This window comes from Rhinoderma darwinii, chromosome 11 (assembly GCF_050947455.1).
Source record: "Rhinoderma darwinii isolate aRhiDar2 chromosome 11, aRhiDar2.hap1, whole genome shotgun sequence".
NCBI classification, from domain to species: domain Eukaryota; kingdom Metazoa; phylum Chordata; class Amphibia; order Anura; family Rhinodermatidae; genus Rhinoderma; species Rhinoderma darwinii.
Window position 1 is genome coordinate 34544032 of NC_134697.1, and position 19617 is coordinate 34563648.

Sequence of the window (19617 nt, forward strand, 5' to 3'; positions counted from 1 at the left end):
GCATTCCTGCCTTCTTAGTATGTGCCAGTGCTGCCTACTAGACTACTGCCGGTGATCGTGTGACAGATCGTTGTCTTATGTAAGACCCAGACTGCCACAAATGCCTCTATAAATGGGCTGTTTTCCTTGCAAATGGGGTTCTCAATTGCAGCCTAAAGGAGTTGTACATTAGAAAAACATGGCTGCTTACATTTATAACCAGCGCCACACTTGTCCACAGGTTGTGTGTGAAATTGCAGCTCAGCCCTATTTACTTCAGCGGAGCTCAGCTGCAATACTAGAGGCAACCCATGGACAGGGATGGTCTGTTTTTAGAAGAAAGCAGCCATATTTCTCTAATCCTGCAAAAACCCTTTAAAGATATAATCCAGGCTATTCAGATATACTCTTTCATGCCTAGTGCAGGGCTTGAGACGGCAGTGCATGATACAGGGATTCAAAGAATAAAAATATAATCCCTGTGTCATGGAATGCTCCCTCGGGCCTTCCAATTGTCATAACACAGTATATTTTATTTTCCTGGAATTATTAAACCAAAGCATACCTAAAAAGTGGTAAGTGGAGTCTGTTCATTACAGCCATGAAGTGGTTAAACAATAAAGTTTTATAATTTAATAACCACAGAAGAGATCCTATGTAAGGGCAGTATAGTCTGCTCTCCGATTAACCAAAATGGCACAAAAAATATTCTGCCTTTTGACTAATAGGAGCGTTCAAAGAATACACAGGACTCATAGTTATGATTCTGCTGTATACTCCAGAAATATTCCAGTTTTCACCATGGCCACTGGTGCAGACACAATTGGCTGACAATTCTTGTTTCTGGAATTCACTTGTCAGCTTTCTTTTATAGACTGGGGCAGAATGAGCAAAGTCATGTTAGTATCATTAGATAGGTTTTCTACTGGAGGCCTAGATAAGGCAAAATGTCAACAATAAACACTGTGCAGGAAGTGTGTGCCTCCAAAATGGCCGTACCGTGGAAAGTTTCTAAAAATAAAATATTAAGTAGCGTGGCAAATTTTGATCTAGTTGCTGTAATGGATGGCTTCCCCCTGTACTTGCACTGAGCAGTCAATATATAATTTACAGAGGATTTCCACCACCGAATTGGACATAAATTAGTACAAATCAAAAAGGACTCTTTTGCAAAGATGACAACAGGATGTGCAGCCATATTGGTTGTCACATTTAAAAATAAATATGGTATTTAGAATCTGGTGATAAAGTAACAGATTGGAGGTGGGGGGGCTTGTGGGTAATAAGCACTAAAATCACTCAGGAATATGTTGGGCTTCATTCATACTCGCAGGTGTTGGCTCTGCATTTGGTCTTTATGGAGAAGGTGCTGAATATATGACTGTATTTTGCAATATGAATGTTTCATTGTCTTCTCACTTAGAAGCCTGTAGGAAGGAATACAGTGCATTATATGGGACCCGAACAGAACAGTACTGACCACAATACGGTACAATATTTCGCACTATAATGTGGACAGAAATTTACATGCAAGTGTGAATGAGGCATTAGTTTGTATATACCTACATGAGAAAAAGAAACTCATAAATGTGTTCACTGGACATAGTCTTAGGAGATTTTCAGAAGTAAAGGGGTTTTCCCATAATCATTACTTATCACCTATCCACAGGATAGGTGATAAATATCTGATCGGTGGTGGTCTGCCACCGATCACGAGAACGGGCTTACCTTGTCTTTTCTAGGAGGCCCATATGAATGGAGCTGTAGTGCGCATGCTCCGCCACTGCTTCATTCATTTCTATGGGGCTGCCCCAAGATTAGAACAGAAATGAATGGAGCATTGGCCGAGCATGCGCACTCCCGCTACATTTGTATGGGGCTCCCTGGAACGGCAAGGTAAGCCTGTTCTCGTGATCAGTGGAGGTTCCAGCTGTTAGATCACCACTGATCCGATATTGTGGGTAGGTGATAAATAGTTATTATAGGAAACCCCATTTAATGACATTTACATATTAAAGGGGATGGCCAGAATTAGAAAAATGATGACTGCTTTTTCCAAAAACAGAACCACACCTATGGGTTATTCCTGGTATTGCATCTCAGCCCCATTGAAGTGAATGAGGCTGAGCTGCAATACCACTACCAACCTGTGGACAGTTGTGGCATTGTTTTTTTTCAAGTAAGCAGACATGTTTTTCTAATCATGGGAAGCCCCTTTAACTCCACATTTCCCCTTTAGTAATGATGGACTACCAGACCTTTTAGCAGGGGCGTAGCTAGGGGGGGGCAGGCGGGGCATTTGCCCCGGGCGCAACCCGGAGGATAGGGAAGGGGGGCGCCGAAAAGCAGCTGATCGCTGCTGACAGGCGCCCCGTATGTGGGACACCTGCAGCAGCTTAGGAACAGCCAGGACATTACGGCGTTCTGACTGGAGTCTGTGACGGCCAGGGAGTGGACCAGTCCAGTCACCTGACCTCACGTCAGTGACATGAGGTCAGATGACTCAGGTCCACTCCCGTGCTGCAGCCTCCCTGCATCTGCCTGTGCTCTGCCGAGAAGCAGAGAGGAAGTTCCGCCCACACACAGCCCGTCCTGACCTGTCAGCAAGAAGACATGGTGTGTGTGTGTGTGTGTGTGTGTGTGTGTGTGTGTGTGTGTGTGTGCGCGTCTGCGTGTGTGCGCCTCTGCGTGTGTGTGTGTGTCTCTGCGTGTGTGTGTGTCTCTGCATGTGTTTGTCTCTGCATGTGTTTGTCTCTGCCATCTACTACATTATCTGTACTCAGAGAGTTATCACTGTGTTATCTGTGGTGTTACATAGGACTGCAGATAACACTACTACATTATCTGTACTCAGAGAGACATGACTGTGTTATCTGTGGTGTTACATAGGACTGCAGGTAACATCTACTACTTTATCTGTACTGTGTGCTAAATTACAATCTCAGCTCTGCTACACAGTACAGATAAACACACACACACACACACACACACACACACACACACACAGATACACAGACAGGATCATATACAAATACATAAAAGGCACAAATATACAAGCACAAAGACACATTCACAAACAGACCCATATATACGCACACAGGCAAATATGTACACAACACAGATAATGTAGTAGATGTTACCTGCAGTCCTATGTAACACCACAGATAACACAGTGATATCTCTCTGAGTACAGATAATGTAGTAGTGTTACCTGCAGTCCTATGTAACACCACAGATAACACAGTGATAACTCTGATTACAGATAATGTAGTAGCTGTTGCCTGCAGTCCTATGTAACACCACAGATAACACATTGTGCTAAATTACAATCTCAGCTCTGTTAAAATGTGTTATCTGTGGTGTTACATAGGACTGCAGGCAACAGCTACTACATTATCTGTACTCGGAGAGTTATAACTGTGTGTTATCTGTGGTGTTACATAGGACTGCAGGTAACACTACTATCTGTACTCAGAGAGTTATCACTGTGTGTTATCTGTGGTGTTACATAGGACTGCAGGCAGCAGTTACTACATTATCTGTACTCAGAGAGTTATCACTGTTATCTGTGGTGTTACATAGGACTGCAGGTTACATCTACTACATTATCTGTACCTAGAAAGTTATCACTGTGTTATCTGTGGTGTTACATAGGACTGCAGGTAACACTACTAGATTATCTGTACTCAGAAAGTTATCACTGTGTTATCTGTGTTGTTACATGGGACTGCAGGTAACATCTACTACATTATCTGTGTTGTGTACATATTTGCCTGTGTGCGTATATATTGGTCTGTTTGTGAATGTGTCTTTGTGCTTGTATATTTGTGCCTTTTATGTATTTGTATATGATCCTGTCTGTGTGTGTGTGTGTGTGTGTGTGTGTGTGTGTGTGTGTGTGTGTGTGTGTGTGTGTATATATGTGTTTGTACGTCTATATATTTACCTGTTTGTATATATTCCTGATGTGTGTATGTATATTTGCCTGTATGTCTAAATATCTATCTTTATGTATGTACAGTATATATGTTCCGGCCTGTCCATATATGTGGTTAATTTTTGGTTTGTGTAGGGGGCGGCAATAGAGAGTCACGCACAGGGTGCCATCCAACCTAAGGCCGGCCCTGGCTGTCACCAACCCTAGTCAGAAGGAACTCCGCCGCTGCCTGCGCTGCATGACCTCCTCGGCTTCTCCGGTAAGTCACACCAGGCAGAGCGGAGAGTGGTAGCGGTAGGCTACCGCTCACCGCTCTGTTCACAGTGTGGCGCTAAGTACAAGGGGGAGGAGTGTGGCGCTAAGTACAAGGGGGGCTGTGTGCCGCTATTTACAAGGGGGGCTGTGTGTGGCCTCTTTAATTTATTTTCTTTTAATTTATTTTTATGTTAATTACATTATAGAACTATATCGCTTGTAAAATGTAGAAATGCTTTTATACTCGAGTTACATTAAAAAAACTGTGAACAAAAAATTACATCTCATTGATTGGTAGGGAAAGAAAACATGGCGAGGGGGAAGGAGATGTCGGGAAATAAGTTGGGGGGGGGCGCCAATCTGAATCTTTGCCCCGGGTGCAGAAGAACCTAGCTACGCCTCTGCTTTTAGTTGCCATATATAACTCACAATAATGACAATAATTGTGCAGTGTGTAGAGGAAATAACAAGCGCTTCCGACAGCTGGAAGAACGGATTATCACACAAGAAGTTTTTCCAAAAATCATTGAAGTTTTGATTAAACTGAATTGGTTTATGGACAATGCTATAGCAAAGAGACCTGTGTGTAGCGTATTTTGCATTTCACAATCATAAAGTTGTGTTCACACTACCATTAATGTTCCATTCGATTTCTGTTGATTTTTGAAGGTCAGAATAGAGTAGTCTGCTGTGCCATTCTTTCCTCTAAAATGAACGGAAACTTGATGGACTTTTAGATTTATTTGACTCCATCATGATAAGTGGATCTATCAGAACTGCTAAGGCCCGGGTAATAACGGAACAGAACCTTATTATTTTAGGCATGTAAAAAAATAAACACTCCAAAAAAACAAAATGTAATGTAAATATTAAACATTTATTTCATATGTAATATTTTTGATTGAAGAAGCCACAAAGTATCTAAACTTTTAAGTATTTTTTTCAAGGCAGTCGGCTAAGTAAACCAGTGTTTACAACATTCACTTTTCTACATATCAACCAGGCTTAGGACTACACACTGACGGCATAGAGATTGGTTGTATAGATTTTCCTCTCTAGCATGTTAGGGTTCAGTAGAAATACAATCTCCTGGTAAAATTGCTCATCAATCACAGGTCATTACAAGGCAGAATCTACCATGAGAAATAACTTGCGCTAATGCCTAGCCATATGATGTTACAGTTTACATTGGTTGTCTGGTCTGGCCAGGGGCACAATAAATAATATTAGAAAAATTAATATAAACATATTAGAATATATTACATGTAGTCCGAAGGTGACCATAGAGGACCCAATGTTACCCAAATACTTGTCCAGTTTGACCGCTTACATGTATGGACAACCAATCATCTAGACTTCATATAAATGGGCATGAATGGGCCAGAATCCCTTGGAAGCCAGAGCTTTTCCAATGATTGCTCACAGGATCTTATACCCAGCTCTGAGAGTCATTTATTTTCCATTACCAAAGATTTATGTACTTGTTCTGTATAGCTAAAGCTGAGTCCTCAATCATTTTGTCTGGTGAGCCCAATGTACCAAAGTCCCATACTAATTGGGGACTAGATAGTAAACATTTATAGGACTCTCTCATGTAATCTTTCAATGATTTGGAGACAGAAAGCTTTGAATAGCACCAGTAAGTTTGGTACTAGACCTGCAGACCCTAGGGCAGAGCTGTAGTTAGGTTTTCCTTCACTAGCCACCATAACCCTGCATATAAATATCCAAGCTGGGGCAGAGCGGTTTGTTGCTATGCCCCCCAGCCTTTCGCCTAACTATGCCCCTACCTTGGAAATCAATGGAGATCCGACCATCAATGTTGTTACGTAAATGCATGATGTATGTATATATAATGACGATATATGTGAAATATGCCAGAAAATCACTTACCCTTTCATCTTCCTAAATTTACATACCTACCTTGCCACTCACATAACACTATACAATACTTACACTTGTAATAATAATATGATCAATATATAGATGCTGTATGTTAATAATGATATATAAAGCACATTTCGTTTCAGATTATATAAAGCAAGTTTTCTTTTTATTATACTGCTGAGGTCATTCTGGGATTTTGGTTGACCTCATTTTCTAAAATAAAGAAAACCACCTACTAATACTAATTGAAAGGTAAAAATATATTCTGGTGTATTCAATGAACACACATATATTTTCAGTTCTCACCTCACAAAGCCAAATACACAGTAAACTATTAACAGGGCCATTTTTATGACAAGGCACCCATGGGCCGACACCTAGGATGTCAGGTTTCAGGGGGTGACACTTTGCGGTCCCTTTTTTGCTTTGTTACTAGTGTGGTGAGGGGTGGGGGAAAGAGACGAGCGTGGGCACGGAGTATAGGCTAGAATGGGACTGCTGGGCAAGTACATTTCCCATGAGCAGCCGTTAAGACATTGAGTAGCTAGCTTACTATGGGCTGCTAACGTGTGATGTAGCTGTCCCGCTGCACAGTTACTTCGACTAAATGAGGAGCTAGTGCGCTGGTCAGCTACATCACACGTCAGCAGCCAAGCCTAGGGGGATATAGTCTACCTGCTGATGCCGCTGAGTTGGCCACATGTGCCCGCCCCTTCATCTCCTGGCTGCTTCTTGCAGAGGAGCCGCCAATCAGGACTAGCACAGCAAAGTGAGTGATGGTCTGTCTGAGTCTGAATTCATTTTGGGGTCTTTCTGCGGTTTGGTGTGATTTCATTTAAAGTGTAAGTTTTGTATCTGAATTGATTTTAGGAGGTCTGACACTGGGGCCATAATTAATGGGTCTAAATTATAGTAAAAGAGACCACGTATGGCCATGCCCACTTTTGTTAAGATCCGCCTACTTTTCAGAAACTTGTCGTGATTTGCAAAAACTGCACAAAAGTCTACATTTTTACAGCGAAATTAGAATTTTATTCATTTGCAACTTTGCTATGCCAGAAAACTGGCATCGAAAAATTAATTAATTCCCCTAAATGTGTTTGGATATGATACTAAGGCCTATATGATACTAGTTTATTAGTATGAATGTGGCATACGTGCATGCATGTTTGTAAAGTGTGCATGCGTGTGCGCATGTTTATGTAGTGGGTGTATGTATGGATGCATGCATGTTGTTTTCCTTTTTGTTCATGCTTGTATGTACTTAGTTATGTAGTGTATATGTATATCTGTGTGCAAGTTGTGAGCACACGTATGTGAGCATGTAGATTTCTAGTGGGTGTGCATGTGTGTGCTTTCAGGTATGTCTGTATTTTATGTCATTATTATTTTAGCCTTGCATGGTATTAGAATTTCTATTTAATATTGTATAGAAAAAAAAAAGAGGTATCACATTGACTCGAAGTGTACGTTCACTTATTTTCTGCACTCCTGTTCAAAGTGCCACCTGTGAGTTATGGGAACTTTAAGCATTGACGGTTGCATAAAATACAGGACGGCCCATTGGTCATGTCGTGTCTCTCATTTAAACTTCAGATGTTATAGCTGTAGGTACACTTTAAAGGGGCAAATTCAGTCATAGCGCCTGGCCCTGTCTATTAAACCATGCCCTGAGTGATGTCACTAGTAATCGGAATGTATTTACCTGACCAGGAAAACACCAAACCACAAACCTCACAGAACATTACACTGTGTCTGGTTATACCTGAGAAGAGTGCGGATATACCCTCATGGAGGAATATAACGTGGAGTAGCAGCTTGTGGAGTGTACTGTATAAACACAATGTTCATATAGGGCCTGCTCAGTATAGACACTGTATAGTCCAGGTCTACAGTCCTTTGTTAAAATACACAATCTCTGTCTTGGGGCTCTTTTCAAGGATGTGATCACGTATCTCTGGCTCCAGACTGGATACTTTCATAGAGCTAAAGGGTCAATAACAAAGAAGTAAAGCTTTTTTTAGGCTCAAAGTCATCAGTCAGACAATGATTTGTAAGGAAAGAAAGGAAAGAGTTACGATAGATAGATAGATAGATAGATAGATAGATAGATAGATAGATAGATAGATAGATAGATAGATAGATAGATAGATAGATAGATAGATAGATAGATAGATAGATAGATAGATAGATAGATAGTAGGACGATAGATAGATAGATAGATAGATAGATAGATAGATAGATAGATAGATAGATAGATAGATAGATAGATAGATAGATAGATAGATAGATAGATAGATAGATAGATAGATAGATAGATAGATAGATAGATAGATAGATAGTAGGACGATAGATAGATAGATAGATAGATAGATAGATAGATAGATAGATAGATAGATAGATAGATAGATAGATAGATAGATAGATAGATAGATAGATAGATAGATAGACATAGAAAATTTGAGATCATAGTATGAATAAATGACTTTATAATGTCTACAGACTTAGCTGCTCTATACGTTATGTAATAGTAAGTAGTTAAAAGGCCTGTCATGAAATTGGTCTCATGTCCATTCCATACCTTTTTTGAGGGAAAAGTGCACAGCACAGAGGAGTTGCAAACACCAGGCTAAAATAAGAAAATAATAAGAGTTTAACATTTATATTGATGGCACGGGTAATTATAAAGTCTAACTTTCTACAGGCCTTAGAAATCGAATTAATCCACAGGAAAAGTGTATTATTATCAAATTTAGAAATTGTATTTTATAGTTAGCAAAATAATCAAAAACAATTTGAACAACATCACTATAGGTTGTATTATGAGGATCTTTATCGTTGAAGGTGTTTCACATTTGTCTAAGGGAAATAATATTTAGAGGGGTTGTCCTCTGGACTAGCTCTATTTTAGTAGAAGGATCTCCTGACTATAAAATGATTACAGGATGTCCTGTTATCACCCACAGAAATCAACTGTAATCTGTGGGGAAACCCGGCAGCAAGGGTTTCATTTCCCTGCAGCGCCACCACCGGTAGTTGAAGTATTACGCCATGGACATTGAAACCAAGGTCCTCTAGAGTAATGCTGACCATACACTTGAGATAGCAGTCGACCAAGCGATCGTTCGGTTGACCGCTATTCCTCCCGACTCCACCATACACACGTATGCTCAGATCAGCCGAGTGTGCATGCGTTCTTATTAGGGAGATGGACGAAAGCTGCAGCCAGGAGTTTATCTAACGAACAAAAGGATCTAGCATGTTAAAATGTAACATGCCCGACCCTTACCTTTCCTGACATATGCTGTCAGGGTGAAGTCGTGATGCCGCCATGCACATTAGATGGTTGGCCGATCCTGCCAAAATCGGCAAGTTCAGTAGACATGCATCTAATGTGTATAGCCAGCGTAAGAGACACTCTTTGTTCTTTATAGCTGCTATCCATTGTGTCTAATAGAGGAGGGTATTAAGCAGAGGGCATTCCTATTTGGACATCATAAAGGGGGTCAAGCGCTGGGACATCTTTGGCTCTATTTAGATATTTCCATAGTGCCTGCATGAGAGCTGAAGGATGAATTCCATCATTCAATTTGCATACTTGCCAACAGTCTTAATTTTTGTGGGACTCCGGCAAACTGAACCTCAAAAAAGGTGCTTGGGGAATTCTGGTGGCAAAATCGGGGCAGGGCTTAAATGTTCCGCAATTTGGAATTCAAATGTTGATAAGTATGCAATAAGACCGTGTATTAAAGAGTATTAAGAGGTTTTCTTTTTTTTTTTTGCAATCATCCAACACAGTAGAGGTACTAAGGAGAATACTTACCACCATCGTATTTTCCTTGGACTCCAATAAGCATTAATTGAATACACTGCAAGCAAATATTTTATTAACAGTCAACAAACTTACCAAAATCCAACCAGGCCAACTTGTAATGGTGCATTCATCCAGGGGTAGCGCTGTTGCAGAAATACAATACATTTACATTTTATATACAAAGTGATTCATGACTCTCCCTACATAGAGAATAGTGGGCTTGCATAGGAAAACAAAAAAACTTGCCTTATTGCCCATAGCAACCCATCACAGTGCAGCTTTTTACCAGCCAGTTTAATTACTTAACAGGCATCATAGTGGCTAGTATTGGAAGCACCCCCCTTTTATACACCACTGCTACTTCTCGCCATCATTGCCACCCTCATACATTTTGCCAATCCAAGAAACAATCAAATAGACAGGGGTGTTCATTGGCTTTTTCAGAAATTTTCTCTGCTTTCTGGAGAATGTGTGGAAAGTTTACAGTGAATGTCTGTACTTTTCCACAATTTGTTCCATGATTTTAGTAAATTTTTTGAATTTTTTTTCATTTAAATGGGTCTAAAGGCAGTGATGATTATTTTTTAAAGAGATATTTATAGTGGTCAAAGATTTGTTTTTCTGCTACAGAAAATGATATAAAATTATAACATTCGAGTTCCTTGCAGCTACCATTGGGCTATGTAAAAAGTATCCAGTAAGTTCCTGAGCTCCCTCTAGTGGTGGCTGCAGGCAGACAGAATGTTAAAACTGTGTGATAGTAGTTGGCAGATTTGGAGCATTGTAACATAAAACATAAAAGCAGAGCTCTAACCCCTATAAAGATGTATACATGTTGTTATGGTGGACCTTCATTTTAAGGCAGCCACGAGGGGTACATAATAAAAAGAAAACAATTACACAAACTGTATACACTTGTATGGTTTTTATGTGACATTTTACTGACCTGCACAGACTTTGTACATGCAGTATTGAAAAGTTCAGTTCATATCATGGCATATTACTGCACTAGCGAATTTTGCAATGTTAAAGGAAACCGGTCAGCAGTTTTGAGGCCTCAAAAACGAGTGATTTAGGGGAGGGTAATGGCATTGTAATAATATCTTTTGTCTCGGTCATGCAAGATGCATAACCTAGAAATCAACGTTTAGTTACCCGGTCCCGTTGTCGCAGATGCCATTGAGGCGGCTCCTTGATGTGCAAGTGTTCCCAGTTTCTCCATTTATAACGTTACCAGCCCTGCCCCTCTGCTCTGAGTGACATCTGTAGCTGTCTCCTGATCGGACACTAGAGCCATTAATCAGAGTAAAGCAGAGAGTGGCACTTGAAACCGCGGCCCCAGGGGAATTAAACGTTGATTTCTATGTTATGCAATTTGCATGATCAAGACAACCGGTATCGGACAATGCCCTATATAGCGCTGTCAGCAGTTTCGGGGCCTCAAACCTGCTGACAGATTTCCTTTAATGAATGGGAATTCATTAAATATATCTTGGTTAATTGGCTTCAGATTCAGAGACTTGTGTTTCCATCAATATAAATGCTTTCTTTCGTTTGTTTGGGTCAAGTCCTTACCTTAAGAAATGCTCTCTTCTCCAAGATGTTCATTATTACTGGTGGGATTGCTAAGAAAAAAAAAAAAATTTATTTTTCCATGGACGGAGCGGTGTTAAATGTTTTATTTTTTTGTTTCAGGGGAAGTCGTAGTTTTTATTGGTATCATTTTGGGGTACATATGATTTTTTGATCACTAGTTATTCTATTTTTGGGGTAAGACAAGGTGACCAAAAACATAAATTCTAGCTTTTTTTGTGTATTTTAGTTTTTTACGGCATTCACAGTGTGGTATGAATAACATTATATTATTATAATGTGATAGAATAATTAAGGATGTGGCGATACCAATTATGTTTATTTTCATCGTTTTATGGGAAAAAAACAGTGAGTGAGTGGTGAATAGTGCTTCCGAATGTGTATTATATAAGTAAGGTGTTAATCTGCATGAAATGTTGAATATCTTTCCATGTACTTTGATTTATTTGTTATGTATTGATTTTAAATTGTATGATGTTTTGTTGTGCATTCATATTGCTAAATGCTAAATTCTAATGGATTCTAGTTGCTAGAGAGCTGTGCATTCTGGGAACAGAGATGATCATTGAACAGTTGGAGTTAAGACCTTGTTCCCTGTTTGAGATGTACGCGAGAAAAGGTCCCAACATACAGTATTGTGAAGTTTTAGGCAGTTGTGGAAATATGCTGCAAAGTAAGAATGCTTTCAAAAATAAAAGTGTTAATAGTTTTTTTTTATCAATTGACAAAATATAAAGTGAATAAACAGAAGAGAAATCTAAATCAAAACAATATTTAGTGTGACCACAATTTGCCTTCAAAACAGCATCAGTCCTGCTAGGTACACTTGCCCAAAGTCATGGATTTTGTAGGATTATAGTCAGGTGTATGATTAACCAATTATACCAAACAGGTGATAATGATCATTATTTTCATATGTAGGTTGAAACACAATCATTAAATGTAACAGAAGCAGCTGTGTAGGAGGCAAAAAAATTAGGTAAGGAACAGACAAATTTTGCTACAAAGGTGAGGTTGTGGAAGACCGTTTCGTGTAACTGGTCCACCATGGCAAGACTGAGCACAGCAACAAGACACTTGGTAGTTATACTACATGAGCAAGGTTTCTCCCAGTCAAAAATTTCCAAGCAGATAAGATGTGCTGGCAAAGCTATTTGAAGAGGCACAAAGAAGCGGGCAACATTGAGGACTGTAGATGCAGTGGTCAGCCAAGGAAATTTAGAGCAGCAGATCAAAGACACATCACGCGTACTTCCCTTGGAAATTAGTAGAATGTCCAGCTTTGCCATCAGCTCAGATCTGGCTGAAACCAGTGGGACCCAGGTACACCCATCTAATGTTCGGAGAAGCCTGCCAGAAGTGATCTTTATGGAAGAGTTGCGGCCAAAAAGCCAAGCGACTCAACTATGCATGAAAACATAGGAACTGGGGTGCAAAAAAAATGGCAGCAGGTGCTCTGGACTGATGAGTCAAAATTTTAAATCTTTGGCTGTAACAGAAGGCAGTTTGTTTGCTGATAGGCTGGAGAGCGGTACAATAATGAGTGTCTGCAGGCAACAGTGAAGCATGGTGGAGGTTCCTTGCAGGTTTGGGACTGAATTTCAGAAAACGGAGTTAGGGATTTGGTCAGGTTTAATGGTGTCCTCAATACTGAGAAATACAGGCAGATACTTATCCATCATGCAATACCATCAGGGAGGCATCTGATTGGCTCCAAATTTCTTCTGCAGCAGGACAACTACCCCAAACTTACAGCTAATGTCATTAAGAACTATCTTCAGCATATAGAAGAGCAAGGATCACTGGAAGTGATGATAAGGACCTCACAGAGCCCTGATCTAAACATCATAGTATCTGTTTGGGATTACATGAAGAGAGAGACAGAAGGATTTAAGGAAGCGACATCCACAGAAGATCTGTGGTTAGTTCTCCAAGATGTTTGGAACAACCTCCCTGCCGAGTTCCTTCAAAATCTGTGTGCAGGTGTACCGAGAAGAATTGATGCGGTTTTGAAGGCAAAGGTTGGTTACACCAAATGTTGATTTGATTTAGATTTCTCTTCTGTTCATTTACTTTGTAATTTTTTACTTGAATACCTGCAGCACTGATAGCTGCTGTAATACATTACACTACCTATAAACTGTCAGTGTGATGCTGGTCCTCATAGGCTTCCATGCATGGCAGACCCAGAGGCCGTTGTATGACAACCAACGGCAGCACCGGTCCCCGGCAAAGTTTGTTGAAGCAACAAACTTTCCAGTTTGTTGCTACAACAAACTTTCCCTGCGATCACATGATCGGGACCTGAACCAATTAGGCCCCGATCATGTCACTGGGACCAGAGGCCGGTGTTAACAACGCAATCTGGATATCAGAGCTACTCTAAGACACCCGATCGCGCTGTTAACACCCACTGTGAATCCACGTCGGAGCCCAGCAAGCGCCGACGTGAATTTACAGCGGCCGGTCAGGAAGTGGTTAAAATGTCCCAAATTAATGCACAACAATTTCATAAATATATATCAGATAATGTCACAATCAATAAATTATATGTACCCAAAAATGTTGTTATTAAAAAATACAACTTGTCCCACAAAAAAAAGTCCTTATACAGCTACAGTTAAGTCCAGAATTATTTGGACAGTGACACAATCTTCATGATTTGGGCTCTGCATGCCACCACATTGGATTTGAAATGAAACAACTGAAATGCAATTGAAGTGTAGACTTTCAGGTTTAATTCAAGGGGCCATTGCAGAATATTCTACTTCTTTGCCTTAAAAAACTCCTGGGTTGCTTTCGCAGTATGTTTTCGGCCATTGTCCATCTTTACCGTGAAGCGACGTCCAATCAACCGTGCTGCATTTGGTTGAATCTGAGCAGAGAGTAAATCCCTGAACACTTCAGAATTCATCCTGCTGCTTCTGTATCTAGTGACATCATCAATAAACACTAGTGACCCAGTGCCTTTGGCAGCCATGCATGCCCATGCCATCACATTGCCTCCACCATGTTTTAGAGAGGATGAGGTGTGCTTTGGATCATGAGCCATTTCAAGCCTTCTCCAGACTTTCTTCCTCCCATCATTCTGGTACAGGTTTAACTTAGTTTCATCTGTCCAAAGAATGCTGTTCCAGAACTGGGATGGCTTCTTTAGATGTTGTTTGGCAAAGTCTAATCTGGCCTTTCTATTTTTGAGGCTGGTTAATGGTTTGCACCTTGTGGTGAACCCTCTGTGTTTGCTCTCATGAAGTTCTCTTTATGGTAGACTTAGATACTGATACACCTACTTCCAGGAGAGTGTTCTTCATTTGGATAGATGTTGTGAAGGGGTTTTTCTTCACCATGGAAAGGATTCTGCGATCATCCACCACTGTTGTCTTTCGTGGACGCCCAGGCCTTTTGGAGTTCACGAGATCACCAGTGCCCTCTTTTTTTTCCAAGAATGTACTAAACTGTTGATTTGGCCAATCCTAACATTTGTGCTCTCTCTCTGGTGGATGTCTTAATTTTTTTTTTGCCTAACGATGGTCTGTTTCACTTGCATTGAGAGCTTCTTTCACCTCATGTTGTGGGTTCATAGCAACAGCTTCCAAATGCAAATGCCCCACCTGGAATCAACTTCAGACCCTTTACCTGCTTAATTGATGATGGATTCATGAGGGAATAGCCCATGCAGCCCAGTAAATTGCTTTGGAGATAATTGTCCAATTACTTTTGGGCCCTTGAAAAAGAGGCAGCTACATATTAAAGAGCTGTAATTCCTAAACCCTTCCTCAAATTAGGATATGATTACCCACAAATTAAAGCTGACCGTCTGCACTTTAAGCCCATATTGATTATATAACTGTATATTCAATATGTTTTGGTAAACAGCTAAAATGCCAAAACTTGTCACTGTCCAAATAATTCTGGACCTAACTGTATGTTGATGGAAAAATTAAAAAGTTATAGCTCTTTGAATGTGACGATGGAAAAACTTATAAAATTGCTTGGTCATTAAGGTTTAAAATACCTTTGTAATAAAGGGTTAAATCATGGTTGGTCAGCTTGTAGAGTCTACCAATATGATCTTTTTATGATGTAATGCTTAGTGTAGGGCCGAGGGGGAGGTGTATGACACACTTTGCTGTTTTTTTTAATCCCTTAGTAGTGCACTGCCCCCAACAGGCCCTGCACTAGACATAACACAGTGTATCAGTTTTGCCCAAAGTGTTTCTTTAAAATCATTTTGACCCTATTTCCACTATAAAAACAAGTTTTTGACTTTTTTTTGTCTTTGCCATTGCAAAACGTTAAAGGCTATGTAAACCTTGTTTGTTTTTTTTAATAAAAATGTCAGTATGTGTCTATTGTGCAACTCTCAAATTCGTTTTTATTTTAAATTTTTTTTTTGAGATACAGCTGCTTTGTATTCTCTATGCAGAGGAGCTGTATGGTTCGCTGAATCCTATACCCGTGAGGTCCGTGGGACTGCCTGGTTCAGTGCAAGCGGGTCCTGCTTCTCTCTGACATGCAGGATCCACCTGTTATCCATCACATCTGAGTTCATAACTTAGATGTGATAGATTACAGGTGGATCCTGCGTATCAGAGACACGCAGGATTCGCTGACACTGAACACTTCCTGTGGATCTGACGGATTCAGGTCTTAGCAAAAGATACAGCTACTCTGTATAGAGAATACAAAGCAGCTATATCTCAAAAAGTAAAAATAATTTTTTATAAAAACTATTTTGAAGTTGCACACAACACACGAATACATATTTTTATTTAAAAAAAAGTTCACTTTCAAAGACTTACATTAGAAATGATTAAGTCATGTTTAAAGTGATTTGTGCAAAAAATGCCAGCATGTCACTTGGTATTACATGACCTTTCCAGTAGATTACTACTTTTCATTTAATAGAAATTACTATGCAAAGATATAAAGGTTCCACTGCTTACAGTTAAATATCATTTACCCCATGAAATACCAAACACTGTTGTAAGTGAACTCAAACAAAAGCAGAAAATCTTCTGGAAAGTACACCAAATAGCTTATCGATTACAAGCAGCAAAAAATACCTCAGAAGGACAAGAGTAAATAAGGTAAGGCTCTTCCATGGTAAGAAATTTAAATCTTACAATACACACCCATAGCAGGCGCTGCCATGCCAATACGAGATACCACCACCTGGGCAATGGCTTGTCGAGCAGCTTTTGTAGACTCTCCCAGTCTATTTCCATTTTCATCTGTAATGGGGATTCCAAACTTCAGTTCTCTGTATAATTCATCAGGTATAGTAAGATTATTAGAGAAATTCTAAAAATATTAAGCAATAGAAACATTAAAAAGGTTCTTCGGGAATTTTATACTAATGGTCTATCCTTAAGATAGGTCATCAAAATTAGATCGGTAGGGGTCCATCTCCCGACACTTCCACCGATCAGTTGACTGAAGAGGCCACGACGACAAACGCCACAGCCTCTTCATAGTTTACCAGGCACAGCGCCATACGTTTCTGTAGCGGCTGTGCCAGGTATTGCAGGTCTCTGCAGCTAGATCCCATTCAAGTGAATGGGACTGAGCTGCAATCCCAGGCACAGCCGGTACGGAAGCATATGGTGCTGTTCCTGGTAAACAATGAAGAGGCCGCACTGTTCCTTGCTGCAGCCCCTTCAGTCAGCTGATCGGTGGGGATGCTGGGAGTCGGACCCCCCCCCTCCCGCCGATCTGATATTGATAATGTATCCTAAAGATAAACCATCAAAATAAAAGTCCAATCTAATTTAAATATGAGGGAGAATGATGAAGTAGTAGTCTAGTAGTAGTCTACTCTTGTACCTGGTTCCTTATACAAAGTACATTCAAATGATGTTCTGCTGTAGTACACACTTATTGTAATCAGGTTTAGATTAATCCATGGGCATAACTACCATGGGGCCCAACATTTAGGGGGGCAAATCTCCACTAAGATGTGGGGTGCAATAAGTAATCATTTGAAGATGGAAGGTGAGAGTAGAAAAATGAATGCAGCTCACTGGGAGGCCACGGAAAGGAGAAAAAGACATAAGGGACAGAGTGGAGATCAAAATAATCATAAACCATTCATGTCCTGATAGAAAAAGGCCTCATTCCAAGCTTTGCTATGGGGCCCCCTGGAGTGCTTGTTATGCCCCTAGATGTATACGCATATATCGATTTTTTTATGTTAGCCAAAATCCAGGGAAGTAAGGGCTAGCCCTAAACCAACTATAGACATTAGCGTTAGTCTGCCAGTCCATGGACAATGATGCCGAACAAGAAAACAAAATATCAGACTGTGTTGCCCATCGACAGCCCTACACAATTAAGTTCACCCAAAAATATTTTTTACAAACTACCTCAATGGACAGCTTCAATAACAATAGTTTTTGACAAATATTCATTTCATGCATCAGCTTCTGAGATCACCAAGACCAACTTAGACAATAAAGGATATTTCATAAGTCATAACTTATTTTCTTGAAAGAATATATTATAATTTAAGTACAATTTCCAGTAGATTTTAGTGAGTAAAATAATGCAAGCTTATCATAAACCTATCACTACCAAGTCCATGATGCTGAGAAATACTGGCTCACTGTCAAGAAGCACCATTACCTTTGTCTCATGAGGGGGATGTTGATGCAGTTGGCGGCAGCTACAGCCGCAAAGGGCACAAAGCGCCCAATTAGTGAGGGAAGATGCTGCAATACATAGGAATACACAGCGAGAGAGAACAGTTAGTGAATGCAAAGTGGAAGCACATTGCAAGTTTATAAGATCCAAATATTACAATTATTTAATTTGAATCCACATATAATATTTTAAAAAAATTGAGACCCAACCAATGTCCCAAGTGTAGTTCTGTTTCTAAGTTCCAACTTTGGGTGGAGATAGCTTGCAGTATCCTGTAATAATTTCAGTCAGGCCCTCCTCCAATGTTACTACCTGCTATAACACTCATTGGGGAGAATTTCTTAAGACTGGCATTTCATACGCCAGTCCTAATGTAAAGAGTGCAGGAGATGGCGTAGATTTTCTCTATTATTTACGTCAATTTCTGGCGTAAATTATAGTAAATGTGTTGGGCTGCGGGTGGCCCTGCCCCCTTACAAAGAACTCCACGCACTTTTTTTAAAAGGAGGGAGAGTAAAACGGCAAAAAGTTGTAAATTATTGCACACATTTTTCATTTACAATTTTTTCATGGCATGATAAGCCTTCCGCTTCTCGATATTCAGGTCACATGACAAAATTGGGCCTATGTGTCTTGGTAGGATCTTAGACTTGGACCCTTGTTCTGTTGACTATGAACAATTGCCTTCTTTAAATCCCACGGTCTACCAAAAATAGCTTTATTAAATACTCAATGATATAAAACCATCGCATATGGGTGGACTTTATGGGCATATTGATGCTGGTTACTACCCAGTTCTTGATATATTATAAGAAAAAGTAATGGGCGAGGTAAAATGCACTGTTTTGTGCCAATCCAATGTTTTCCCTAGTCCTTAACCATCTAAGCAACATTTGTGGCTTGAGTCAATGTAATCTTGAGAATAGCCGTAATTTTCAATTTGGAGGTAACTATTCCCTATAACAAGGAATACATGAAAGCATTAAAGTTTAGGTCACGTTTTAACACCTACAGTACCTCACCCATCGATAGTGAAATTTATTGCATTGTTTTATGGATAAATCCACCCATTTTTACAGCATCCTTTATGTAGTGTACATGTAGCGCAGCATTTGTAACATACTGCTAACAGTTCTACCACCCCTTGCCCTTCAGTGGTGCAGCTATGGTAAATCTACTGGTCACAATTCTGACTAGGCCCATATTCCTTGGAAGCCCAGACTTTTTACCACATAGGAATATTATTGTACTATGAGTGGGCTGGGGCACAATGGAATATCACTGCAGGGCTTTTTCATTGTAAAATGAGTATCTCCGCAAGAATTCCTGCTACATCTTTACCTTGGTCATTGACTTGAGTCCTAGAGCGGTGACCACAGCTCCTGTAGTTGCACTAACGTAGGCTGTGCCCAGCTGCCTGCAATATAGCGATTGGACATAAGTGAATGTTAGAAATATGTACATAAAATACATTTGTAGAAGTTCCTCGGACTGTTCTGAATCAATGATA

The 19617-nt window shown here is 40.0% G+C and overlaps 1 protein-coding gene across 1 annotated transcript in view; it reads right to left on the minus strand.

The window, feature by feature from the left end:
• Positions 1 to 5064: 5064 nt before the first annotated feature.
• SFXN3 (sideroflexin 3) overlaps positions 5065 to 19617 on the minus strand; it is a 29509-nt gene continuing 14956 nt past the window's right edge. Inside the window, exons 5-11 of the mRNA XM_075841050.1 lie at positions 19449 to 19524; positions 18090 to 18175; positions 16601 to 16728; positions 11448 to 11497; positions 9966 to 10015; positions 8640 to 8687; positions 5065 to 8044 (exon numbers count right to left, since the gene is read on the minus strand). Coding sequence (XP_075697165.1) covers positions 7948 to 8044; positions 8640 to 8687; positions 9966 to 10015; positions 11448 to 11497; positions 16601 to 16728; positions 18090 to 18175; positions 19449 to 19524 — 535 coding nt within the window. The 3' untranslated portion in view covers positions 5065 to 7947. The remainder of the gene's footprint in view (positions 8045 to 8639; positions 8688 to 9965; positions 10016 to 11447; positions 11498 to 16600; positions 16729 to 18089; positions 18176 to 19448; positions 19525 to 19617) is intronic.